Below are 27551 nucleotides of genomic sequence, written 5' to 3' on the forward strand. Positions count from 1 at the left end.
TTTCAGTTTGAGCCCTGCAGTGCGAGCGAGATACAAGAATTTGCTTTATTGTATAACGTACCGGTTGACTTGTTGGAACTGGTTCGTTTTGATGTGTTTTTGTTCCATCGCAGGTAATGCATTGAGCTAAGAGAAAATCGCGAATTACTTGTTTTCCATTGGTTCATAAAACAAGCAGAAGTAAAAACACAGAGAGAACTTAATAGATAGGAATACATACAAAAATAACTCTTTAGATTTTCTTTTCAAAGATTCTAAATTTATGCTATTCCCTAATGTTGGGTTGCTGAACACTGTTAGTGTTTAATTCGTAATGATGGGTTAGTAGTACAAGTTGAAGAGCTGTTTTTTGGCGTAATCATTGGCAGGGTAAAAATCATCTAAAAAGCCTGTCTCTTTTTTATTTGGAAAAGAGGATCTTTCATATGGCTATGCTCATTCTTTGTATGGATTGTTAGGACTTTATGCCTCTCGGTTACCCGTTTTAGTGATTTATTCCCATGTTGGAAAAAGCCATGTGTAAAATGATATTAGGGTTTAGCAAGGTGAAAACATTTGCTATTTTGTGTATTGTATGGCAGTATTCTTGTGTAATTCCGTCACGCTATTTGCTTAAAAAACATTAAATAATACGGGTTTCCCCTTTTTTAGTGTATTGGTTGACTGGGCATGGTTTATGTCAGTGCTGCATTGTAGTATCTATCATAATGTGGCCTTTTGTGGTGTGGGAGTGCTCTTTATGTTTTTCAGTCCAGGTGGTGGGCTTTGAAGGGACCAGTTAAGAGTGTCTGTGAGGATTTTAATGGCCCCGTTTTCTGTGCCTCGGTTTAAGACCTTATTCTAATTAGTGTCTCTCTCTTTTCTCTAATTTACAACGGTTCGTTCTGAATTGTTTTTAAGGGTCTGGCTTTAATTATAAGGGGTGTTGGTTGGGGAATTACGAAAGCTCACCGCAAGGCCTTTTGGGTTGCAGCTGAGTTGAGCAACATGAGCAATTAGGAAATTCCAGTGTCCTGTTCAGTATGCTTCTGACCATGGCCTTCTGAAAAGTGCTCATGTTAGTGGACTGAACTATTTCTGACCTGCTAAACTCTGAGTTTTTCCTCATGCATCAAAGATGACAACTGTGACTGCTGTAATTCTGGGTGATTGGGGAGAATTAACGTGCCCTGCGAACCCCGGGTTGTAGAGAGAAATGTTTGCAGATGTGATATGAAGTCGGGTGTTTCACATTATCTTTAAAATATTCATAAGTTGGATGTACTTCTAGGTAAGCAATCTTGTGTCTCTGTTCAGGGCAATATAGTCTGGTTTTCATTGCGGTTCACATTTGTTGGCTTTGAGGTTTTGTTTTATTTGTTTAACAGGAGCTAAAACTGCTTCTAGTGTTCGAGATAGTGAAACTGACTTGTGGGATGAGAAACTGTAGGCCCTTACATCAATCATTGCAATAGGTTTGAGCTGTACCAAATCTATATGCATGAATTGTATTCTATACTATGTGGCCAAATGTCTGGACAGATTTATGATTCGTCAATGCACACACAGCAGTAACAGTTGTAAAGTCAAGTATACAGCCATAGACAAACATTGGCAGAAAAAAACTACCATATTGAGAAGCCTTGGATCCTGTTGCAACATCATAGGGTATAACCATTCAGTCATGAAGTTTTTTAAGCCTTATTATGCTTACTCTATTTATTGGTTTTGACACAGGATTGATGATTGTATTTTTTAATAGAAAGATGTTCTAGACTATTTTGTTTACTTGGGATAGGCCCTTTCCTGTTTTTTAATACAATGCACACAAAGCAGAGCCATTAGAAAATGCTTAGCTACCAGGGGAATGGAAGAACTTCGACTGGCCTGAACACAGCCTTGAACTCGACTCTGTGAACACATTTTGGGATGATGTGAAGCTTGTCTAACCGGCCAACATCAATGCCTGTCTTCATTATTGTTTTAGAGTGAGAATGAAGCCAAAGCCCTTTAGCACATTTCCGATATCTAGTGAAAAGCTTTGTTGCCACAAAACAAGATTCAATATTAACGCATGTTATTTTAATCATTCTGAAAAGTATGTGAAAACTTGCTGGTCAAAGATGTAAAAGCTGTTGAGGTGGATAAAGTGCAAGGCTGGTAACATTATAAATTGTAAATTTAACCTATAGGGCTGTGACTGTTGCAATTTTGGCTATGTGGTAAATATAGAGGGTTTAATGCCGGCTATGATTAAGTAAAAAAAAAACTGGATGTTTCAGTTGATGCAGGTCAGAGCTGATGTTTAAATGTATACGGCAATGATCTTACTGTATGTTTGAAGTAAAGGATTATGGGTCTAAAATTGCACCACTGACAATCATCTGACTGTGGCTCACTGAAATTTTTGCAACTTGCAAGAATGCTACTTTAGCCTAATCTTGCATACGTTTATAATATCTCACAACCAATATGTCCCAATTTATAGTACACCAAAAAAGGAACAAATTATCGCCAATTGGGTCAAAATGCAACGGTCTCTCCAGGTCATTGCAGATTCCCTTTACTTTTATACCAAATGTTACAGATTCTGATAATCGACTTGCAAGTATACACTGCTAAATATACATAACATACAAATTTCCCAAGCATGGCTCTTCTTTCTGCTCCATTTGCACCCCATCCAGAGGTCTAATCTGTCCTGTGGTTAATGTTTAGATGAAAGTCCAAAGGGTTCACATCTACTGTTAGCGGAGCACGATACAATGGCCCAACGGTTCATCGGCGGAGCAAGACTGCTTCCCTCCTAGGTTAATCGCACGCTAACCTCCGCTACAAAAGACTCATGTTGCCGTTGATGCCTTGTTGTTCCTCCTCCTCTGTCATGCTAATGCACTATTTACACATGCAAAAATGGAGCCATTGTGCAGAGGTGTCTGCGGCATAGGAGGAAGTAGTATGTGTGTGCCTGTGAAAGTGTGTCTGAATCCATCTCTGGTAATAAGTGTGAATTTCTCCTCCCACGCTGCTCGGAGGAAAGTCATGTGGGAATGAAGAGAAGAGTCCTATCGGAAAAACCGGGGGAAGGGCTCATTAATTTAGACTGCCTTCCCCTGTTTATACGTAATGCTTGAATAGATAGTGTGCCATTTGGACCAGAGGGTTTAATTCACTGATTTAAATGCAAGCTATATCCCGTACCAGGCCACACGACTCCCTCTTAGATCTCTCCGGTTGGGGAATACGCGTTCTCATCAAATGGAGCGACCCGTTCCGAATATCTACCTTTTTAAACGTTTCTACAGATCTCCGCGGAGGAGCCGCATGTGCTATCGCTGTTGTTTTTATCTGGTAGACTGGGAAAGCTCTGGGGAGCCAGGGAACTGAATTCCATACGTGTCCCTGCGTCTAGCTTTAATGTAATAGCTGGCAACTGAAAACTGTTTTATTTAGACATTCTCTCTTTTGAAGCGGCACATCTGGTGGCTATTGTAATGACAGTTAACATAACATTTAAGATGACTAATAATTATTCGTGACATTTGTTTACAAGCAAAAGAGATTTGTGTTTGTGGTCTTTCTGTGCCTCTCCGTAAACATTGTCTTTTGAAAGGAATTAAAGCCCATCCGGCAGTCGAAACAGGTTTGCGGCTGTGTTTCAAAAGAAAACCGCAAAGCTTCACAGAGTTATAATTGCACTTTTGCCAAGGCTGTTTTCCTGAGTGCAGTGTCATCATATTTGATGACAGCTCTTTATTTCTTTCTTCATTTAGTCACTTCATAGACAACTGCTTGATCCTCAGGCAGGTGGTGTATTGACGAAATGACTCTGACTATGGGAGTCATCTTTGTCCAATATGTTTACGCAGAGAACATTTTGCAATACAGAGAATGTAGCTTCATACAAAATGAGAGCATTTACAGTAACACTTCACAATACGGTTATGTTTAACATTGTGGGTTGCTTGTTGTATTGACTTTAACAATGGTAGTTAATATCAATACAATTTCTCATGATAGTTTACTGTGCTTTTAATGTTAACCGTTACAACTTTAGATTTAAAAACTGTATTGGTAAATACAGAAATGTACAGGAACTGAGATAAAAAATAATGCTATAGTATTATCGTTGTTAGTTTGTGTAAGCTTATGCATTAAATAATGTTACAAATCGCTGCTGTCCTTCTGAAACCTTTTATCTCCATATTTCGTGATTTTTGTTTTTGAGTCATAAATCATTATAAGTCACACTTGTTCAAAGTCAACGCAATAAAAAAACTTATTAAAAAGTATTTTTTATTATTTAAAATTGTTTTTTCTATCTCATGAAAAAACTTTGAATTTGAACATGCAAAGTTTTAGAAGGACAGCGACGAAATGGATCCTTGTTGTATAGTGTTATATTTTTGTTACACTATATAGGACAATCGAGGATGGTCTGTACATTTCTGAATTGCAGCTGTTGCTTAGCCGTGATAATATGTAGCTTTAAAGTATATAGTTATATTATATGATAATATATAGTAATATTTTTTAGTATTAAACCATACACTGTAAAAAACTATAGGATTTACTGTAAATTAGCACACAGTAAAAGTTTTTTTAAAGTAAATTTACTCAAAAAAATTACGTTAATCGTACGAGTTGTTTTTTTACAGTGTATATATTGAAACCTCAAAAAAGTGACAAAATGTTGATAATACGTCTAAATATTTTCCAAAATATCTTAAATGTGTGTTTCTGATGTCGTTTCAGGTGATGCCTTTCCAGGTGCCTCAAGCCCATTCCTTAGCGGATACGTCAGCGCCTCTAATGCTCACGGAGGCCCCAACCCTCTATCTTCTGATCCAGCCTTTCGAACCCCTAACCCTGCCAGCCTGCAAATGGCCCAGCTCTGGGCATCCCACCCTCACGAAGGTAAGAATCACTGTATTTCTGTTTGGGGAGGAGTTGAGAAACGTCTGAGCACTTCGTAGTTTAAAACAAAGCGGGTCTGCCTTTGTGCAAGGCCGATTGAACTTATTGAGTTTAACAATTCGGTTTGCTGGCAGATCACTGAATTCAAACAAAGGCCCGAGTCAGAGCCTGGGTGACATGCAAGAACGGGTGGACGGTCTAATGGAAAAACACACCCTCTACCATACGGGTCTGCACAGGGACTTTTAAGTAGGCTTTATATGTGAAGTTAATGGAAATCGACTCTGGAATGGAAGTGCAAGAATGTGTTTGTTGGCTGTGCTTGAACAGATAAAGGTGCAGTATTGTTTTTGATAAGCGAGTGTGTGACTGGTTAGAGCTGTCGGCTGGTGATGTGTAATATGCAGTCATGTCTCATGTGTACGATGGATTACCCTCGCTCTCTTTCTTTTGGAGTCAATAAACTAGATTTGTGTGAACGGTGTGCGACGGCTGTAGAAAAGGCAATAAAAAATCAATTTCGGCCCTGCAATCTTAATGTAGAATAGGCCATATTTGACAGCCGCTCTGCTACGATGTAATTGTAACCAATTTCTTTTTGTGAAATAGCTGGTGTTGGTCAATAGTCAATATCCAAAGCTATGACACTGGTTATAACGGATAATATTGCTGCAGTTTTACAGCTGTTCTATGTGTTTGTATTTTGCATTATCACAAATATCAATGTGTTTGAGTTTTTTCTTTCATTCGTTTTGGCACATAGATAAGGGTTTGACTTTATGCACTCTTCAAACGTGTGCTTCTAAGCAGGATGATTCATCCAGCATCATTCCAGCCCCTGCCATTTTAAGAAGATAGAGATTTCAGTTCTCAAAATGGTTCACGTGTACACCAAACAAGTGAAAGAAAAGCAACGCCAACCCTGTAAAAGCTTGTGGGCGGATTATTAACGAGGTTTGTCGAAGGGCCCCGTACCCATAGGCCTTTGTTTCTCGTCCCCGCTGAGAAAGTACAGATGAATTGTCTAAAACCTTGGCACGGATCATAGCAAGCCAGCTTCTCTCTGCCCGCGAAGAAACGTGATGAATAGCTGACATTGAAGTGTGCTCTCGTCTCTGCCGCTTGTGAAAATATTTGAACATGCCTGTTTATTCTGAAGGGTGCACCTGGCTCTTATTAACTGAAGGAAGTTGAAGTAGCAGCTGTGGAATTTGGCTATTTTTACACAAAATGTGCGAAACAATCAGGCATGCCGCACTCCCTTGACTTCGCATTGCAAATCCACTGTAATCAATGAAAAAAGTGATGCTGTCGAATTTATCGTGAAAGTTCAGTTAATAAACGTGAATTATGCGTAAACTGTGAAATGTTTTTGGATGTGGGTTTTGTATTTCTAAAAAATCTATGTATGTGGTAATGACATCGTTTACTCCCTGTTCTTAATTCAAACCTACTGTGTGAATTCAATTTTTTTAGTTTTGTCTTAATTATGAGCATGTGTCCACACCAATTATCTGCAGTGGTCTGCGGTCCACTGGTGCTGTAATCACATGCGTGCTGTCGAGGGCCGATCACCTTTGGACCGTGCAGGAGATGGTTGGTGGTGGCTGTAGGGCGGCACTCTGTGATTGATTGAATTTCCGCTCCTGCTGCTGCTGTCACACATTGGACTCTGCGTGGAAAGGAATGCCCCTCTTCGGTTGTGATGATGGAGCCGTCGGTGCAGGTAGCGCTTTGATGTTGTGCAGCGCTTCCTGCAGTGTCCCCGGGGTCCAGATGACGGGATAACTATACTAATGTGAAATTGGAGATGTATAATAAAGATAATGAAAAGAGGGAGTGTGGAGGCAGATTAAGCATTTCTGGCACTTCTCCTTTCTCGGGTAAAGATGAGGTGGCAATGAGCAATGGTATTTTTGCCTTCTCTTAAATTGCTTCTGGTCCTAGATCTGGTCCGTCTTGTGCTTAAAGGTATAGTTCAGTTCTGTCACCATTTACTCATCTGCCGCAAAACTTTTTTTGGAAGAATGTTGGCATCCAAACAAAAGAGGTACCCATCCACTTCTATAGTATAGACCAGTGTTGACCAACACTGGTCCTCGGTGCACACCTTCCAGAATGTTTTAGATCTCTACCTATATTAAACACCTGATGCAACTCATCAATCAGTTGTTTCATATAGGGAGAGAACTAAAACATTCTGGAAGGTTTGCCCCGAGGACCATGGTTGGGAAACACTGGTATAGACCCAAAACCAATGCAAGTCAATAGTTAGCACTGTTGTTCAGTTTACCCACATTCTTCAAAATATAACATTTTGTTTTCTGCAGAAGAATGTCATACAGGTTTGAAATGTCAAGAGGATGAGTAAATGATGGAATTTTTATTTTGGCTGAACTGTCCCTTTAAAACCTTCTAAGGTACTCTGAATTCTTGTGGCTTTTATATAATGGATGGTATGGCTGGGCGATTAATCTAATCACAATCAGTTGTGAGACGTTGCGATTTGCTAATCGCAAGATGCTGCTATGTGGACGCGATGTTGAAAATATGAAACTCGTTTGTTCCAAGCCCGCATTGAGTGGCATTCTTGTTAACAAACTGAGTGTCTGCACCTCTGTTATGCCCATTCAGCACTGCCCTAGCCAACTACATAGATGGCCCTCATAAAAAAACCCCCCAAAAAACAAGAGACTGCGTGTGATTATGGCGTCAGCAGAGTCCGATTGATCATATTCGGCAACTAAATATTAAAGAAAATTCAGAAGACCGCACTCATAGCCTGTGTCATACTTGCGCATCTCTGCTCAGAGTTTTTTTATTGTTTTCTTTCAGCAGGGTAACTATACCTATACTTTGCTTCACACTATTGACAATATTAAGCTGAAGCTTGAATTAGAAAAATTAAATTGCAAATCACATCGCAATCACAAGGTCTGTCAAAAATTGCACAGCCCTAACGCATGGCATACTGAACAGTTTTTATATTTCATGTCAGCAAGGGCACGCAACTGTCATAGCGCCATTGCTTTTGAATGTTAATGGCCTCTTTTTTGACCCTTCCATTTGGAGCCAAATTCCCCTCTCTACACACAGCCCATTTACAAGTAACCTTCCACCGTCCTTAGTATAAGATCCCTAAAGAATAAGCTAGGTTAAATGATTCACATGCTCTGAAAAACCCACACATCTTTTCACATTCACACCAGTCTAAACTTAAATCTTTTGGGTGGATTTAGCTTTTTTGGGGGTAAATCAGTCACAGATGTGCTGTGGTGCAGAGCTGGAGGAAAGGGCAGAGAGAGACAAGACGAATTAAGTCTGCAGATACTGTGAAGGCAAAGATTTGCTCACCGTTTCACGTATGAGAAACTGAGATTAACAGCGATTAGAGGTGCTGTGCTTTGAGAACACGCATGCCTCTGCCACACCCCTCATGTGAGGTATTCAGGAGAACACCGAAATAAATGTGTTGCTGCAGTTTTTGCCTGGTGTCTAAGAGTAGAATATCCTCAATCATCTCTTGGTATGGTGTCAGAATGCTATCAGAGGCATTTCACAACCATGTCACCTGAGACATACTAAATATAAAGCGTCAGCCTTTGAACCACAGAGAGTTTTAAATGAATGTTAGCCGCAGTGCCATAAAGACATTCATGTGTCCATATAATATCTTAGCTAATAAATGGTGGGGCAATTTAAACAAGGTTGCGCAGACTTTATTTTTAGACCTTTTTGTTTTGCTTTTTGACTGTTGATAACAGTGAACATTCTCATGTTGCTGCAATCACGAATTACAAAGACTTTGCTTTGACTGTGAGACTGCGAATGTAGATGAGTGTTGAGTAACCCTGGTGTGCTTTATTTGCAATGTTATTTTTCAGTGACTTCCAATTAAAATAAAAAGTGAACATAATGTGTTAATGCAGCTTTTGTGCAGGAGGAGATGAATTTCCACTTTTATAATACATGGATAAACGGAGCAAGCGTGTGACAAAATAATAATACTGGACTTGATTTGTAGGCTGACTCTGTGCTTTATTTAGCCTGCTGTTGAAACTAGCACATGTTTAAAGCAGAATGGCTGTGGTTTGACTGAGGAATTTAATCTATGGGATATAAAACCCACAGCGAGACCTACACAGAGATTGAAGACACAGTTTCATTCTCTGAGGGTTTGAGACTTTTTTTCCATCTGCCCCCAATAAACCTTCATTCAGAGCTCTGGCAACACTCATTGAAATGGGCTAACCTCTGCCCCTGCCCCTTCAGGACCCCGTATCTGCTATCTCTCTAAACATTGTTTTGGAAAACTGACTTGCTCAGGGCATATGTGAGTCAATCTATAACAGTTGATGTGACCTGATTTAAATTGCATTGACGGTAAGAAGTCATCCATTACACCTAAGACACTCCCGCTGTTGTTCAAATACTCAAGACGTCAATATGCATGCTCAGTCCATTCAGACTGGTTACACAGCAGTACGAATTCGAAAAAATGTAGAGTTTGCCATGCGTAAATATTCCCCTTAAAGGAACAGTGCACCCAAAAATGAAATGATGTTCCAAATATGTATAAATGTTCGGATGAACACTGAGAAAGATGTTTAGAAGAATGCTTGTAAGAAAACAGATCTTGGCCACTGTTGACTACCATAGGAGGAAAAATTGCTTTATAAAGTTGTTCAGTTGAATGCAAAAGATCAGGTGAACTGTCCCTTTAATCTTTGTTTATTTGAAATGAGTTCCTTTCTTTTTGGACTTCTTCAGATGCATTCAGTTTGTCATGAAATCTTCAGGTGGTTCAGCAGCCTCATCTCCTCAAACTTGGCCATAAATCCAATCAAACAGCTTTTTGACCTTTTTCCAGCAAAGTCTTCTCCGATTATGTTGCAATTTTGCCAGAGGGATGGGAGAAGTTTACATTCCAACCTTATTCCGCTCCTTTCGTTTGCAGCCTGGATGAGCTGCTCTTGTCTTTGCATTCTCTGAGCTCTTTGATTTAGAGGTTACTCATCTCTTCGGGGCGTTTGAATGAGTCATCCGAACACCTCCTGACCTCTCACCATGTCTGCATGACGTGGTCGCTGGTGCTCTGAATAATTGCGGTCTTTAAGACACGGCTGTCCGAAAACAAACATTACATTTTTCCGTCCTTGTACTGTTCCTAGAGCAGCGTCGCGCCAGGGGCCAGGGTGGTGCGGGCCTGCACCTTGCTGCCAGACCGCACTGTAAAAACCACAACAGGTCTCGAATGCGCCTCAGGTCTCAGTGGCCTTAAATGGAAGCCTGCTCCACCCACAATGCACTTTTCTCAGTTAAGCTTCAGAATGAAGGATGAGATCCACCCAACTACAGTGTCTTTTTCAGTCAAGAGTGATGAACGCACCTACATGACCCTTTATTCCAAAGGATTAAGCTCTAAGCGTTTTGTCCTCCCCTTTGAATGTGAAGTATTTCTTTTTCTTTTCGAGCTGTTTGTTCTTCGCTCTGGCAACCCTTTTGTCTTTTGTTTAAGCTTATTTTTTTCAAGGTGGGATAATGTTGTGTGTCAACAGCACTGTTTATTTGTGCCTGTGCTTTTGTTTATAGCTATTTGCAATGTTTGGGATGTTATGAGTGTGAATTCATGTGTGTAAAGATTTGTGTTGCTTTGTCCTTGGTGAAATCTTGACTTTGAGTGTGTGGATGGCCGCTTCCTTATGACCAGATGTCAAATGTGAAAAGTGCTTCTCTCCTTTGCTTCGGTTAGTTATAATAATTCAGTTTTATGATTGGATCAAGACAAGCTACAGCTCTGTCTACGAAGCAGATTCATGAAGTGATATTATAATAAATCATCAAATCTTTGGATCGTGCTTGTGTTTGTATATTTCTCTTTGAATAATGACATCTACAAAAGAAGCGTTTCTGCACAGCCAGGAAGGGTCTGAGGGTGTCCAGGGAATAGCAACACTAAAGAAAACGCAAAGCCAGTTAATCATTTCCCTACCATCGCTTGCGTATGTTTTGTCTGATGATAGCCAGTGAGTAATGCCACATCAAATGCTAGAGATAAGTATGTGTTTGTATGTGATGGTTTGGACCACTTGCATAACGTAATGTCTCTACTCTGTCATTTGCAGGTTTCACTCACTTGCCAAGCAGTCTGTACACCAGCCCTTACATTCCCTTGGGTCACCTTGATCATCAGCAACTCAGCCAACATGCACTCTTTGACCCCCAAAAAGGTCTGTATGTATGTGTGTAATACATTGTATCATATATAATCACGATTTGTAATCATATCAACTTGTCATTTAAGTAAATGGTCGATGTTGAATGTCCAGGTCATTTGTTCCTCCCAAGAATGCAATTCAAATTGTTCTTTGTGAAAAAATACATAATTGTTTATATTGTGCCGGTTATATTATGTAACTGATATGACTTAGATTATTTAGAATACCTTATATAAGATGTTTATCCAATGGGTTTTTACAGCAGATGTTTTCCAGATCTTTAGCAGACATTCTACAGATGTATCTGTTCTGTCTGGGTTGTCATTATAACAATTTTATTAGGCACTGACCAAAATGTCAAAGTCATAAAAACAAAGTTTTCAATTTTTATACAAAATAGTGTCAAAAATTATGAAAAAAGTAATTTTGTTACCCATTTCTCTTTGAATGTATATGCTCAGAGTGTTAAGATAGACTTAGATTTAATGTAATGTGCTGTATATATTATATTACTTGAAATCTAGTTAATTGTTTTGGCAATAATTTCATGTCACTAGCCCTGTAATTCCACCTTGTGCCGCAGTAAAATATTACCACATCTGTAAAACTTTAGACCTCATTCTGCCTCAGCAGAGAGAAAGAGCAGCTTCTTTGTTAGTCTTCCCCCACTAGTGCTTGAACGTTTTCAATTCATTTGATTTCTGCTCCGCTGTACTCCAAGATATTGCCTCATTTAAAGTGTTTAACAAGTTAAATAGAGTATGGCCCATCTTTTTTATATACTTTCTGCACTTTAAGGCCTCTGAGCTGTCTTATCTTTTCCACCAGATGTCTTTAGCTCTGTCAGGCTCACTCTGTCTTTTTTTGTTCTTGTTCTCTCAGAGGGGTTTTACCTGCCAGGTTCACTGCACTCCCAGTCTGCAATGGCAAGGAGCCCAGTGGCTCACATGCCTGGCTCTCTCTCCAGGGAGAAGGAGGCCTTACCTTCTCACAAAAGCTCTAAAGATTCAAGCAGGGAGCTGGGAAAAGACAAGCCCTGTAAAAGTGACCAAGGCCACTCATTCTCGAGGAAGGAACGCGAGAGGCAGAAAGAGGAGTCGCGGCCCCACAGTGTGGTGGACCTCACCCAGGATGTCAAGGCGGAAGATGAACGCAGATCTGGCAACTCGGAGAGGCACCTGAAGACTGCTGAGCACACTCGGCCTTTCTTTCACCAGCACTCGCCTGCGCATAGCACCATGGACACTAAACCCAAACAGTCTCATCAGAGTTTCTCAAGCACGCCAGCCCGACACCCGAGTGTTGAACAAGAGAGGAGGGACAGAGACCGAGATGATGACAACAGCCGACCAGGGGGCCACCTCTCCACCGAAAAGCAGAAAAGATGCGATTCGGCCGCTACGTCAGCTGGCAATCAGCATGTGTCGTACGCCAGTCCTTCTACCCTGCAGCCCAACCCATCCCATCTCCCGCCCAGGCTGGTGTCCTCTGGCACATACCCTCCCCCTCACCACATGCCACCCAGCATGTACCCGCTCTACTCTACGGCTAAAGAGCCAGGCAAAGAACACAGAGTGATAGCTCCTACTTATGTGCCTTCTGTCGAGGTTTACGAAGAGCGAAAAGGGCCAATTCAAATTGCCTCCCAAGCTCGAGATAATAAAAATGACAAAAGCAGGGAGAGAGAATCATACAGATCTGCCCTGCAGGTGGGGAATGAGAGAACACATATGGACCATAGCCGGTCCAACATCAGGAGTGAGTTGCCCCCTCACGGGGACTTCAAGAGAGATGTTTTACGAGAAGAAGGCTCCATAATAAGGTCAAACGGTTTGGCCACGAAAAAGCCCTTGAATCTGGAAGTGTGCGCGAGTAAAGCTGGAAACAGCCCGGATGCCAGGGACTCGACCAACACTACATCAAAACACACGGTCAGAACGGGACTTGAGGCTGAATCCCGCAGCCAAGACCGAGACAGGGTTCAAAGGTCTGCCCATCCGTTCTCAGGAATGGATCCTGGCTCACTCCACCCAGAGCAACATTCACTGAACGGCTTGGGTTCTGCCGAGCCCAAATGGAAACCTTTTGAGATGGGAAACTACGCTACTAGTCACATGGCCGCATTGGCAGCCCAACATGCCCATGACCCCAGAGGCGAGGAAGACAGCAAGCGGATGAACACTACAGGCTTACATAGACCGGCGGGCAGCGGTGGAAGTCCCAAGGGCCACGGGGAAGTGTCAGCCATGCAGAGCCTCATAAAATACAGCGGCAACTTCTCCAGCGAGTCTGGATCCAGGCACGGTTCGGATAGCTGCAATCCATTTGGAGGTTTGGGCAGCATGAAACCGGAGGCCAGTTATTCCGGAGTGTCTAGAATTCAGCATCTTCCACCCCAGCAGTCTGGCAAGCAGCTAAAGAGGGAACCAGAGAGACCAGAGAGTGCCAAATCTTTTGGCAGAGATGGAAGCTCATCTCAAGGGGATGGAGAGGTTCGTCATCCCCCAGTTGGCATCGCTGTTGCGGTTGCCCGACAGAAGGACAACAGCAAGTCCAGGTCGATATCGGACAGGGACAGGCCCCTTCTTGTGGGAACAATCAAAGGTGTGCTGCTTTTTTATCTGTTTAATGCATTGTTGTTAAAGTTGTATCGTTGGGTTTCACTCAAGTTTCAAGAGCACTTGAAACTTGAGTGAAAAACTGCTGTTATAGTCCATCATGTGAACACGCTCTCGTAAGGCCATTCCCTCCTGCGTGTAGGAAGAGATGGGCTTTCATTTTTAAACAGCATGAGGTTTCCTATTGCTTCGGCCCAAATGTTTCCTGTTAGCATAGGGAGTGTGTTAAGAAACTGCATGTCCGTCTGCGTTATAAACATAATTTACAGAGCACAAGTAAAGGTAGCAAACAAGCACTGCATTTTAATATGACTCCAGGTTTGTTGCTTAGCAAACGAAAGCCGAATGAGAGGCTTTAACTGAGAAAGGCATTAATTTATCTCCTCATGTGAGAAAGTAAATTGCAGTAATAACATTTGTCCTCTTGCGACGAGAGGTTTAAATATACATTTTAGAGACAGAGCTTTACTTGACCAATTTGCTCTCTTTTTGATGCAAACGGATACATGTCGGACAGGCTTTTGGTAACCTTGGAAACAGACTGAAACCTTTTCCCTGGAGCATGACAAGAGATCTGTGTGCACTCCGTTCCCCTCTTCGCTTCAGAAAAACACAATATCTCTACCGCTGAGTGTCAGGACTGACGAGGTTCTGTACACTTCAAAACTAAATTTTGCTCAGACGTTCTCTACATTTTATTATTTTGTATACAATGCAATATTTTGAACGCAAGCTTTTTAGTTTTGTTAGTGACATGGTACTTCTCATAATTGGTTTACGTGTTGCATTCAAATGGTATGAACCGCTTGACACTACAGTGGTTTTCATGCATTGTTAAGTGATTGATGGACCTCAGTGGCTTCTTGTAAATATGATATGTTAAAGCGGCGTAACACACAGGGTTTCTGCCAATCTCATATTAATCTTTTGTACCCATAGAGTAGTATTGCACACTTCGTATCTTCGAAGAGTATTTAGTAAGTGACATCTGCGGATGCTCCTTCTCCTGCTCTGTGGGCGTGGCGCATGCTTTTCCGGGAGAATTGTCCAATAAGGGATTAAGAAAAGTTGTTGTGAAACAGTTTTATATGTTCGAAACAAAACTTTCCGAAGCCTGAACGATTGCTGGGGGAGTGTATTGAGGACAGAAATACCACATCATACGCCCAACTCGTTTTTTTACATGTTGACCATGTTAAGCATGAGAAGACATCACGTTTAACATTGTAAAGAAGTCAGAATGCATGACACATCATTGCATGGCCGCTTTCATCTAAATACGTTCTGTTTTTTCTTTTGCACTGTTTGTAAAGGGCCTGTCTTAGATGCAGTGTTTTGACTGATAAACACCTTTAGCATGAGGACTTATTTCTGAAGCTGTGTATTTAAAGAAATTTACAGCCTGACAGGCTGACAGCCACCACCGGCTGCAAACTTAAATTAAGTACATTTCTTTTCTCAACAAATGGGTACTGGAATTGGGTGCAGAACCTTCAAACAATATTTTAATTACTTATCGATTTGTTTTAAATAAGGTTTTTATATACAGTATAGAAACCTGACAATTTTGTAAAACTTATAAATAAATAAAATGGTGAAGCTTTTAAGATGATGTCAGAATAAGTAATAGGGTTGCATGTAGCATAGTTGCAATTCAGAGCAACTGCTAAACTGTAGAGGCGGATAGTTTGGGATATATTTTACATAGACATATTTTATGTATTGCTTCTTTCCTGTATAATACCTTGGGCAACGTAGCAAAAAATATGTGATGTGTGCCCCCTAATACTCAAATACTAATACTAAAAGTTCATACCAAAGATTGCTTCAGAGTTTAAGCTTGGAATTCTCCAGAAGTGTCTATTAAATTAGGAAATGTATTTATTTTTCAAATGGTCTTAATATAATATTCTAATGTGTAGGCCCTATACACGCAGAAGAGGAGCAGGGAGACGAGAGGGCACGTCACCGGGACGAGCGTCTACTCGTGGGACGTCTGGAGCGTGATCAGGATAAAGTGTTACGGTAAGATGAGATTTCATAACTCTTGGCGTACAGCAGCGTGAGCACTCAGAGAACATGTTGAAACAAGTAGCGGTCAAGCTGCAAATTCAGTCCTGCGTGTTGAGTTTTATAGAAGCATTAGTTAAGTAGACATGAATGCTGGGACCTTCTCTTTTTTGTGAGTGCCATAAGTTATGTTGGCCAAACTTTTACATTTGCGATTTATTCAAGGGTTTGTGTTTCATTGGCTTTGAATTTTAACTGTGTGGTCACAGATGTGATGTTTGCTTCGGATGAGGCTGGGGGCTGAATCACGATGGATGGACAATATAACAGTGATATTTTTGTGTTAAAAGCCTGACCATATCTCTTCATTTTCCGCTCTCATCGTGTGTAGTTTGGTAGGCTCTCTTGTGTTGATTTGAGTTTTTCCTGACTGTCCGTCACGGAAAGAAAATGGAATAGGATGACTGTGCAGTTTTCTCCAAAAGTACAGTGTTGTTCAGAGCTTGACAAAAAAGAGAGCTTGGGATTTATTTTTTTTTACACCCGGATGTTGTGTGGAAGCTGGTGATATGAACGGCTAATGCATAGATGTGCTGTGAAGGGTACTCGCTTCAAATCAGTGACAGCTTAAATGTGTGGATCTTTAAAGATATGCTGCCTGGGCTGAAGCTAGTCTAAAATCGACAGACATTTAGCACCAGTACAGAAGTGTTAATGTGTGCCAAAAAAAAAAACATTTTCTATATTCAAGTAGCTCTGAAGAGGCCTAGAAGCAAGACTTCTAATTAAAAGCGCCCTTTTATTAAAATAATCTATTTTGTAGCGAGCGTTTCTAAGCTTATCCAGCCAGTCCAATTGGATTTTGTCTCTTTGATAATGTTCTTTGGCTAAACGGAGCAACTTTTTGCTTTCACACTCTCAGTATGGTTCTCTTCAGAGTGAATGGGTTTATGGCAACTATTGTCAGCAAATATGAGCCTATTTTCAAAGTGTGGCTCTCATTTTGAGGTCTTTCCCACTGGGGAAATCAGTGATTGTAAAAGTGACTGGCTCTCTCAGCAGGGATCTGCTCGCTGCATATATCTTTAAGTCTAGAACAAAGTGTAAGTCATAGGATTCGTGTCTCGTTGGGCTTAAACAGCCACAGGACCTCTTATTGGGTTTAAATAAGCACAAATTTTAAAATGTTATAGCATCTATGATGTCCCATTTCCTAATGGTCAAATTTGGCTAGCTGGATTTTGGACACATATCAGTCTTGTTTTGGACATTTACACATTTTTTTTGTCTTGTTCTTTTGGTAGAAATTGTCAATAAATGCATATTTATATTATTCAGGATAACAATCATGTGTTTTCCTTTTCACAGTGACACTAAAGAAGACTACAATCGGTTGCATCCACCTATGGTGTCTGCTAGTGGACTGAACCCCAATCTGATGGTGACCGGAGGACCAACGTTGGCTGGTGCGGGCCGCTGGCCTGCTGACCCCTCCTCCCACCTGGCCTCTCACCCCTGGCTGCCCCGCCCTGGAGCCCCCTCCATGTGGCTATCCGGCTCTCCATATGGTGCCCACTTTTCCCCCCCATTTTTTTTGTGTAAAAATTATCCTTTTAAAATTGCATTTGCACCTGCTTCTTTTTTAAATGAGAAATATATATTTTTATGGGGTCATAGTTTGGAATTGCATAATTTTATTTTAAGTGCCCTGAATTTTCCCTTAGGGCACTCTGTTGGCCTGCCAGACGTCTCAAGAGTTTTATTTGGGCTGAGTGTTTTAGACATCCTCAGAAACAATCCGTTTCCCTCTCTAACTACAGTCCAAAAATAACAAAAACATCACAGTTCTCTGACGTACTGAATTCAGTCTAGACTGCACTTAAAACAACAAAAGAGTACCTTAAGAAAATCACAGCAGTTAAAGTGCTATGACTCTTGGCTGAAATTCCAGTAGGTCCCGTGTTCCACACACGGGTTGAGATGTTGATTGGAATGGTTTCTCTGAGGATTAACTCTTTAGCGTTCACTTAGTACAGTGACCCGAAGGTCCTGTTAACTCAAGCATTTTTCTTATCTCTGTTGTGTACAGGACTGGGTCCGTCCTCTCTCCATCAGGCTCTGCCTCCAGGATATCCTTCAGCTCTGACAGGCTCCATCCCCCCGCCTTACCAGTTTGCCCGAGACCCGCAAACCGGACAGCTGGTTGTTATTTCGACAGAGCATCTGCCGCACTATGGTGGGTCCCGTCCGCCCACCGTCTCTGTTCATATTTTCCTCTTGCCAATCTTTTAATTTTATCACGCATGCATATAACTCACAGTTACAAGATTGAGTGGGAGTGAGTGATTTCCATAACATGCATTAGAACAAATATACTGGATATTTGATGCTCAAGTCTCCCTCCTGTTCCCTCAAAAGCTGAGATGTTGGAGCGAGGACCCCCGCTGTGGTCGGCCGTGTACCCGCAGGCAGGAAGCTCTCTGCAGCACGCCCATCAGCTGCAGCTCCTCTCCCACCAGCAGCTCTTGCGCCAACAGGAACTCTACATGATCCAGCACCAGACCGCACAGGTCATAGAGCTGCAGAGGAACGCACAGCTAGTGGTACGAGTCTGTCGTCTCTGTCAATGTAATCATAGTTGTGCAAAGGTGCCTCCTGTGTTTCTCATTTAGAAATCTTTAAGGTCTATTGACGCCAATGCTTTATGCATGATACACACGCACAACAAGACTTGACAACTTAACTCTTTCACCTCGAGTCTACAGTGCTTTTTTTATTAGGAACTGAGGATTGATGGTGTGTAGTCCGTATAGCATTTGTTTCTGTTGTCGTTCTTCCTTTACCATGGAAGTCTATAGTGGCCTATTGAACTGTTTGTAAGTTGATATTTGTCACCCCAGATTAAATCCGTTTTCCACCAATTTTCCACCAAACATGTAGGGTGGTCTTGAGTTGTCTGCTATTTGGTGTCATAAATGTTGAAATAAATGATTAATTAACAAACTAGATTTGGACTTTGTATGAAAAAAAGAACATACTAAGCGGTTATGTTATACTTAACGTAAACAGACTTATATTAGATAATACAAAATTAATAAAATGCATTTAATTTTTTTAGAGTTCTTTATTATTTACTCAATGCCTTTATTCATTCAGGAGAGATTAAATGCAAGTCAACCAAGGACCGATTTGGAGGAAAAGCCTGACAAGAGAACATCCGAGGGAACCAAAGCCAGTCTCTCGGTCATCCCTGCTCCGCCCCTGCACTCGCGCAAACCACCACCACGCTCCTCGACCCCCTCCACCTCATACAGCAAAGCCCTGACGCCGCAGCCCGTCGCCCCCCTGCCTTCACCCGTCTCCGCGATGAAATCCGAGGACAGACCCAAGGTGGAGAAGACCCTTCCTCAGAAGCCCTACTCTCACCCGTCATCTCCTGTCACGCACCCGGTCCGCCCCGCTTCAGTCACAGTTCCTACTGTCTCCCTCATCCGACCCAAAGAAGAGTCTGTGGAAGTGCCTGAGAAAGAATCACTCGGTTTACAGAAACAACCTTCTGCTCCCTTCCCATCCATGTACCCTGGTAAGTGTCTAGCCATGTTCCCAACTCAACTGAGCCTGCTGAATCTTTACAGACTTTGAAAGCGCACAATTGTTTCATTCATTGTGCAACATTTAAAGAGATATTAATCAAATACTGGAAGGAAATCTTTTTATCATGCACAGTCATTAATCACCTTGGTGCTATTTTGGGGAATAAGCTTGGGACGGGACTGAGAATCCACACAGGACACCCATCAAAGGCACCACACGGTTCTTCATGTCAGAATGTGCTGTTTTAATGAGTTGTCTGTGGATATTCTCGCATATGGGATTACCAGCTGCCACTTCACTAGTATAGAGACTTCTTATGATAGCCAGACCTTTTGTACCCACAACCCCTGGCGGCTTTCCTTTAAAAATGTTCAGTTCCCAGAATAAATAGATTTTCTGCTTGCACATGTAAGAGTATGTATGAGCGCGTTGGACTTTGTGTGTGTGTGTGTGTAAGGGCTTTTGGGCTGCTTGTGACGAGTCCGTTTGCTTCATGTTCAAGTTTCATGAAAAGCCCCTGAACATGTGGGGTTATTAATCACTTTGTCACGGCAAGATAAAGCCTTTGCCTAAGCACCCCAAGTCCCTCAAACTGCTCTGTTTTTCTTTCTTTGGCAGAAATTCCACCTGGCTACCCATACCAATCGATAACAGCCCCGTTCGGCAGCCACTACCCCTACCTCCTCCAGACGGCCGCTGCCGCAGACACCGATGGCCTTGCGCCAGACGTGCCTTTGTCGGCGGAGACCTCCGAGCACTTGCCGACCACCCTGGATGTCAAACCACGTTACTTGTGTTCTCCAGTGGTCGTGGAGCCGCTTCAGGTGTCTACAGAGCCAGAGCCTATTGAAGAAAGCACTGCGTTCAAAAGAGAGCCAAGCGTAGAGGTTGAAAATGTCCTGAGCCAAAACAGCCCAAGGCTTCTTCATTCTGCCTTTGGTTCTTTTCCAACCACACATGACTCTACACAAGCTGAGGCACATCCCACAATCACGCCACCACCTCGGGATGAACAAGAACAGGACAGCAGGGAGGTCGTCAAAATCGAAACAATCTCCTCTAGCCCTCCACGACTGTACGACTCATCCAGCCTAGAATCTGAAAGAACCTCCAAAGCAGAAGCTGGCGAGGACTCGACTAGTCTTCATTCCTCATTGACTTACACTGACGCAAGCTCTGTAGTTTGTGACATACAACCAGCAAACCCACCCCTAGATCTCTCCGACAGGAAGAGCCCAATAGACCTCAGAGAACCTGATGCACCACATCTAGAGTCCATACATGACAATCTCTTTCTCCCTAATACCAGCCCTCCTCATCTCCAGCCTGCACCGGTGGCCATCCTGCCCGAAGACCCCATGGCAGGCATGATCGCCTTGGTTACAGCCAGTGAGCTTCCGCAGGCTGGAGCCGTGTCCGTCGCAGCAAAGGTGTCCAGCTTTGGGTCCGAGATCTGCCCTGGCGTCAGTCTCCTAGAGTCCACTGCTTTGGAGGGCATGGCACTGCTTAGCCAGATGGCAGAGCTGGAGATGCAAAGGCAACCAAGAGAAGACACGCAGGGTAGGTCTGTTTGTTCGTTTTATTGTGCTGTAAAGCCATATATGTTAAGCTCAGGATTTACCTCGACGAGTATCTTCAGAACTGTGCATCTTTAAAGAGTTAAGTAGTATATTAAAGAAGTAATAAATAAGCAGCTATCTGGTCTTTTTCCCTAAATAATGTGTCAAACCCATTAAAGCAGTCTGGCATAGGAAACCGCCTATATTTACGGATCTATTGGAGAATGTGGGGCTGCCTGGAGGTAATTAATGGTGGTATTGATCGCTTGTTTGTGTGTGCAGGCGTAATGCTTTGTGGACTGGAGAGTCTGCTGGAAGCTGGCAGGCAGATCCTTCTGGAGGCCATCGAGTGTCAACCTGAGGTTATCATCTGCCTCCCCCGAGAGCTCAATCCTAACAAGAAATACAGCTGGAGGCAGAAGAAAGATGAACCTGTATGCATGACTTTTTATCACTCTAGCTTTTTTTAAACTTGAGAACAAGACCTCTGGTTTTCGCTTTGCATTTACTGCTCTTTTGCTAGTATTTCTGAAATGTCTATGGCGGGTATGGATGTGTCGTCACTTTACCATGTAAGCACAGAACACTCAACAAAATGACTGTTTACAATATCAGGAAATGCAATTCCGTGCAACATTTGACTGTCCAAGAACACCTGATTATTTTGTAAGTCGTAAGGTAGTCGTAAGGATCACAGTTGTGTCCAACGGCTTGTAATTTCAGCAAATAATTGCGTGTTATAGTCCCAGGTTCTTGTCTCTCCTATTGAAGTGTTTTACCACTCAAGGGAGCATGTCCCAGGGAGTATCTCGGCATGTTCACGTGGGAATGTGACGTCATTGCATACCCTCTATATGCTACAGTATATTGAGCACTATTTTTACAGTCTTTTTTTAATGGTTTAGGACAACTTTGAGTAAATTCTATCACATAGCATTCTACCTGAAGCTAGTAATGCTTTAGCTTTCAACAGCCTTGTAACACTAAAGACCCATTCACACTGCCAACAAATATAAGTGATAAAGCCACATTCTGCATTCATTTCAATGGGAGCTTAGTAACTTCAGCAACATGACAGCTGGAAGTGGGTGTATCCAGTGATGCAACAAAGTTTATGCAAACATTAAGTGACTTTCGAATGCAACTACCAATGGGAGTGAAGTCAGTGGAGATCACATCATCAGTCTCTCATCAGTGCTTACAGCGGACGATTACTCATTTGCGTATAACTGTTATTAGGACAACCACAACTAGGAATGTCACTTAACAACTTCATAGAAAGGGGGGTGACACACAGCAATAAAGACGCTAGTTGCTTAAGGTGTCTGGGCACCTTATTAAGCCCATATAACCACATAAAGTAATCTTGCTCTCTCTTTCTCAGATGTTCTCCAAATCCTCTTTGGAAGGAATGGATGCAGCAGAAGTGGTATTCCGGGTCATGCTTGCCGAGCTGCAGCAGCGCTACAAAGAGAAGCAAAGAGAGCTTGTCAAACTGCAGAGACGGCGAGACAAAGAGTGAGTCTCCCAATTACACCCCATTACCTCTCTTCACACCACTCCATTAGCCTCAGCGCAACCACCCTGCCTCACATAATCCCACGAAGTCAAACAATCGGTAATTCACGATGCCTGTGATTCATAGAGAGAAACGTCAGCAACAACAGATCCAGCAGCAGGAGAGGAACAGAAGTTTAGCCCGCAGGGGCCCGGGACGTCCCCGAAAAAGAAAACATGGCATGTGTGCACTGTCTCCGCCCTCTGGCAAGCTGGATTCGAAGTGTGCAAAGTAAGTGTGTGTGGCTGGGGGCGCTGATAGGGCCCAGCTGTGCTCTGCTGAGCCTACCCTGAAGCTGAACGCTGTGGTGTTTTTGCAGGTTGGGCAAAAGTGTGCTTTACTCGGAGGACTCGGAGAGCGGAGAGGTGCTGAGGAAGCGCTTTCGGGCCTCTAATAGAGATGAGGAGGAGGAGAGCAGCGCCATGAGGTTGAAGAAGAAAAAAAAGAGCTGGAGCGAGCAGGAGGCGTTTTTGAGCTACTCTCACGAGGTTAGTGTGGAATATTTCAAAAGCTATCTGAACAAACGTTTAGGTTTTTGTTGAACAGACATTTTGTGGTGCTGCGTTAAACTCACAAGTTGTGAATCTTATATTGGTAATGTAGCCTCATCCTTATCTTTCTCTTCTTTCATCAATATTTTGTTTTTAATACTAATAAAGAATAACAATTCCCCAACTATTGTTGTCGTGTAAATTTGTTTGTTGCTGAAATTCCTCCTAAATGTGGAATTGTGCTCTCTTACCAGACTCCAAAAATGGGCATGAAGAAGAGCCGATTGAGCGAGCAGGAGCAGTTGGCATCCAAACTTGACAAGGCATTGTCCCTCACAAAAATTGGTAAACTCGGCAAGCCCTCTTGTAAGATCATAGACGGTTCCTCCGGGAAGTCTAGGGCTAATTCTGGAAGCAGGATTCCTATGCTCACTGACATAGACATGAGAGTCAAGATGGGGAAATCAGGCCTGTCAAAAGATCTGAGCATCTTTCTCAAGTCTTCCAAAGGAGGTAAAAGTAAAATGGGTACCAAAACAAAGCCTTCAGATCCATGCCTTAAAGGGAAAGGCCAGCGAAAAGCTCCTTATTCTCCAGTGAGGTCAGAAATCAGCAGCTATTCAAACAGTAAGTGCAACATTTTCAAGTGATTGTTCACCCTACAATGAAAATTCGGTCATCATTTACTTACCATCTTGTCATTTCAAACCTGTATTACTTTCTTTCTTCAGAACCCCAAAAGACAAGAGGATGAGTAAACAATGACAAAATTTTCATTTTTTGGGTGAACTATCAATTTAATATAATTGTTTTATGTCTAGTCTTTTATGAAGGTCTGTTGTACATGTGTAACTGAACATTCTCCAAATAAAAAAACCTGTCATGGATTTAAGTGAAATTGCTTAAAGATAGTTAGAATTCATTAAATTCAAGTCTTGACCTCTGTCCCCAATGAAGTCTTTCTGATTGACTCCAGACACAGATTCCGAAGAGGATGAATCCCTGCAGGATGGCTGGCCTCCCAGTTCTATGTTGAGGAGAACAGGGCCACGTCCACAGCTCCCCGGCCTGTGCAGCACTCCGTCCAAGAAAGTGCGCTCGTCGTCCAAGATAGCCTCTTCATCTTCGTCATCACTCAAGTCCAAGCAGGCGGCCAAAGAGAGGAAACATAAGCACTTTGCTTTATTGCTTCAGGAGGCAGGAGTCAGCTCTTCTGAGGACTCATTTGACCAAGGTTAATAAAGCATACCTCACTATGCACAGAATCAAGATGGCTGCCCCTTGGTTTGAGTTGTATTGTTTTTGTTCTGTGTTGTATGGTCATGATGACATTTTCCCTGAGAAGCCATTTTAAGATGCTTGCATCAGAATTTGCTACCTCAACGTCTTTTATATAATATAATTGGCTCTTGTTAGAGTCCTTTTTAAATGGTTACTTTTATAGAAATGTCTTGCCATTGTGCATTCAAATGTGTGTGGCTGTGTGGAAAGTTGTTGATTGTATTGCAGTTTGGTACCCAAGCTTTATTAAACATGCTGATTTCATTTTTACTGAAAGCAAATCATCTCTGTGTTCTCTGTCTCTCGCTTACATCTCTTGCTGTAGTGTTAGACTGCAACGCTCCACATTCTTGAATCCCTCTGTTGTTCAAATATCCCTTTCACTAGTGTAAAGCTGTCAGAAGATTTATTCAGTGGTGGTGATGACATTCATTACGCCAGATGAGTTTGAGAAGCATAACTAGGATCTCCAATGAGACAAAAGATATTTAACACATGAGAAAATGTTAATGGAGATTATATTGGATGAATATTTTTCTGCATTAAAAAATATGTACATACATTAATGTAACTCATTTTAATTGGTGCCATAAAAAAACTTCTAAATCAATAGTAGTGGAACGTACTACCATTGTAGCAAAGTTATAAATCGATTCCACACATAATAAATAAACACACACACCACCAAAATGTATTACACCAAAAGCAAACTATTTGAAATCTTTCAATACTAACAACATTTTTTCCTCTATGGTGAATGTGTATGAACAGGAAAAGCATTTTGGGATATTTGGAAAATAGGGAACTCCCTGGTTTACTAAAAAATGAATAACCTAGCTTCTCTAGAATGCTCGCTCTCTCCTTGCAGCTGCTTGGCCACCCCTCCACCTCTGACCCCTTCTCCTTCCCATGATGCTTTTGAATGTCTATTGGTCTGTGCGTTTGCTTGTCCTGCTGCAACACAATAAGAAGCAAAGTGCTTGGCTGGGAGTAGAGCAGCCAGCTGTTCCTCGTGAGGTCACTATCCATGTCACCTGAGCCATGAGCATTGTTCTGTAAGTAGGCCACCACCCTTTATTTGCTGTTACTTCTCAAGAATTTCTACTAATTTGTTGTTACACTGTTACAGAACCAAAACTGAAACAAAACGAGCTGGATAAAATAAGATGGGTGTTAAAAATGCCCCTTTTGTTATGAGCCTTCAAGCCATGGTTATGTTTGTGTATATATCTTTTTTCCATTTCGGTTCCTACTTTCCTCTTGTTGATTATAGCATTTTTAACTATTAAACCATTTTTTAATGCAGGTGCATTACAACTATCGGGTTATATTTGGTGTGTCTGTTTTAGCCATAGACAGTTCTGATGACAATACATAATGCTAAAAAGTTGTTGAATATCATCAAATATGAATAATTTTTAGTTTTTTCAAACTTCTTGTTTCAATGGATAATCCATCAACACTGTTACATATACATTCAACTTTACCTTTAATTTTTCTTCATTTATAGCTGAATTCTGTGCCCCTACAATCATAAATGGTCACACATAACCATGGCTGAAGTTATTAATGGCCTGAGTTCTGCTCGGAGCACATCCAGTCTCAGGAACCATGGAGGAATGTCCTCACATAGCCTGCTTTGTGTTCCTCAGCTTTCTTCTTCCTGTAAACATCCTCTGCTTGCTGTCAATTCACATAACACGTGCTTCAGATTTTAACACTGTCGTCAGAAAACGTAAATGTACAAATTCTTCGTCATCATACAAAAACCACATACCTCTTTCATGTCTTTAACAAACTCACCTCGAGCTTTGGCAACTCACAACCGCACGGAAACCTCTTGTGTGTCTGCATCTGTGTCCATCTTCTAATGTGTTCCTCGCCGTCAGTAGAACGAGAGAAAGGGGGTGTTGCTTAAAGCGGGTACCTGCTGTTTTACAGTTAGTCCTTGCGAATCTTTTTTTTCTTTTTTATCAGGTTAGACAAGCTCCGATCTGAATAGACTCTTAATAATTGATGACTTTCTTAGTCAGAAATTCTGCCAGGAATCTTAGCCCTCAGTGTTCAGCTCATTCAGCACGTTTGGACAAGATCACTTTTATTGGCTTCTCTCATTTGATCTGGGTTTTTGCATTTTCCATTTGGACAAGCCAGCAACCACACTGGTTTTATATCCTGCCCTACAGCTCAGAATGTTAAAAAGCCGCTCTTGCGAGATCCTGCCTACCCAGCTTAGCTGTACGCTGCCCACATAAAACCAAGCTTTGTCCCCTACCGCTAATCTTGTGTAGTAGTGGGTGGGCTTCGGTGTACGAGCAAGAATATGCATTAATCTAGAAAGAGTCTGCTTTTGAAAAAATCAGATGATGGGAAATACACGATACTAGAAACACTGTGGCTGGCAGGATGATGCATTAGGGTTAGTGATCTAGTATTCATAGCTATGCAGATTGAATTCAATGGTTCCACACAGCAATTTTAGAAATCGCAGAGAAAATGGCCTTTATGTGTGATATTTCAGTTTTAATTGCATGGGGTTGATTCAACAGCGGATGATTGAAATGATGGGTTCTGTCAGGCTTTGTGAAATTCATCTTCATTCTGACACCGTTTTGGCAAACCTGGTAAATGCCTTTCTTCCCATCGTTCGCAGAGTATTTCACCGAACGGGATGATTATGAGGATGACGATGATGAAGACGAGTTTGATTACGAGCTTGAAGAGAGCGACGGTTTGTGTTCGTCATTCGTAGAGGAGAGCGGATTGGGTCTTCTGGCCCGCTTTGCCGCCAGTGCCATCCCAAGCCCCATTGTCACCAATCCCATCTCCGTTGTCCAACTGGAGGCTAAACAGAAAGCCAAGAAAAAAGAGGAACGGCAAAGTCTTCTCGGTAAGAAAACGCTCTTCTTTTGGCAACTGCATCTGCTACATCGTTCTCTACACTTATACTTGTATCTGTAATGTGTTTAATGTGACATCAGCTGCTTTTCCAAACCCCTCGGGACTTGAATTCCCAGGTGAAAAGATTATGCATTGTTATTGGCTGTCTTTTGTTGTGTTCCACCGTGTGTATGTATGCGTGTGTGTGGGGGGGAATTGAAAGGTGCTGGCAGATGAAAACGCATTGTGCTTGGAGCAGTTGCTCAGTAGGGGTGTTATTCAATATAGACACTCATCAGCTGTGCCCCACCTTACAAAATGAAGTGTCATTATCCACTGGCTGCGCTTATATGCGCGTCCACTCGCTGAAAATGTGACTCTGACAGGCCTTGCTTTGATGAGGTTGGGCTGTGATCCTGAGCGGGTACCCAGCGGTGCACGCGACA

General features: G+C 42.1%; 1 protein-coding gene across 4 annotated transcripts in view; it reads left to right on the plus strand.

Annotated features, from left to right (window-relative positions):
- Nucleotides 1-27551, plus strand: part of tnrc18 (trinucleotide repeat containing 18) — a 53876-nt gene that overhangs the window by 10413 nt on the left and 15912 nt on the right. For all 4 annotated transcript variants that reach the window (XM_056753903.1, XM_056753901.1, XM_056753904.1 and 1 more), the window contains exons 3-18: nucleotides 4735-4896; nucleotides 11022-11126; nucleotides 11997-13718; nucleotides 15655-15757; nucleotides 17111-17310; nucleotides 17832-17978; nucleotides 18161-18345; nucleotides 18899-19325; nucleotides 19955-20896; nucleotides 21178-21329; nucleotides 22280-22413; nucleotides 22541-22684; nucleotides 22773-22941; nucleotides 23199-23571; nucleotides 23921-24178; nucleotides 26879-27115. In XM_056753903.1, coding sequence (XP_056609881.1) covers nucleotides 4735-4896; nucleotides 11022-11126; nucleotides 11997-13718; nucleotides 15655-15757; nucleotides 17111-17310; nucleotides 17832-17978; nucleotides 18161-18345; nucleotides 18899-19325; nucleotides 19955-20896; nucleotides 21178-21329; nucleotides 22280-22413; nucleotides 22541-22684; nucleotides 22773-22941; nucleotides 23199-23571; nucleotides 23921-24178; nucleotides 26879-27115 — 5460 coding nt within the window. The remainder of the gene's footprint in view (nucleotides 1-4734; nucleotides 4897-11021; nucleotides 11127-11996; nucleotides 13719-15654; nucleotides 15758-17110; nucleotides 17311-17831; nucleotides 17979-18160; nucleotides 18346-18898; nucleotides 19326-19954; nucleotides 20897-21177; nucleotides 21330-22279; nucleotides 22414-22540; nucleotides 22685-22772; nucleotides 22942-23198; nucleotides 23572-23920; nucleotides 24179-26878; nucleotides 27116-27551) is intronic.

Source organism: Triplophysa dalaica, chromosome 7 (assembly GCF_015846415.1).
Source record: "Triplophysa dalaica isolate WHDGS20190420 chromosome 7, ASM1584641v1, whole genome shotgun sequence".
In the NCBI taxonomy this organism is placed as follows: domain Eukaryota; kingdom Metazoa; phylum Chordata; class Actinopteri; order Cypriniformes; family Nemacheilidae; genus Triplophysa; species Triplophysa dalaica.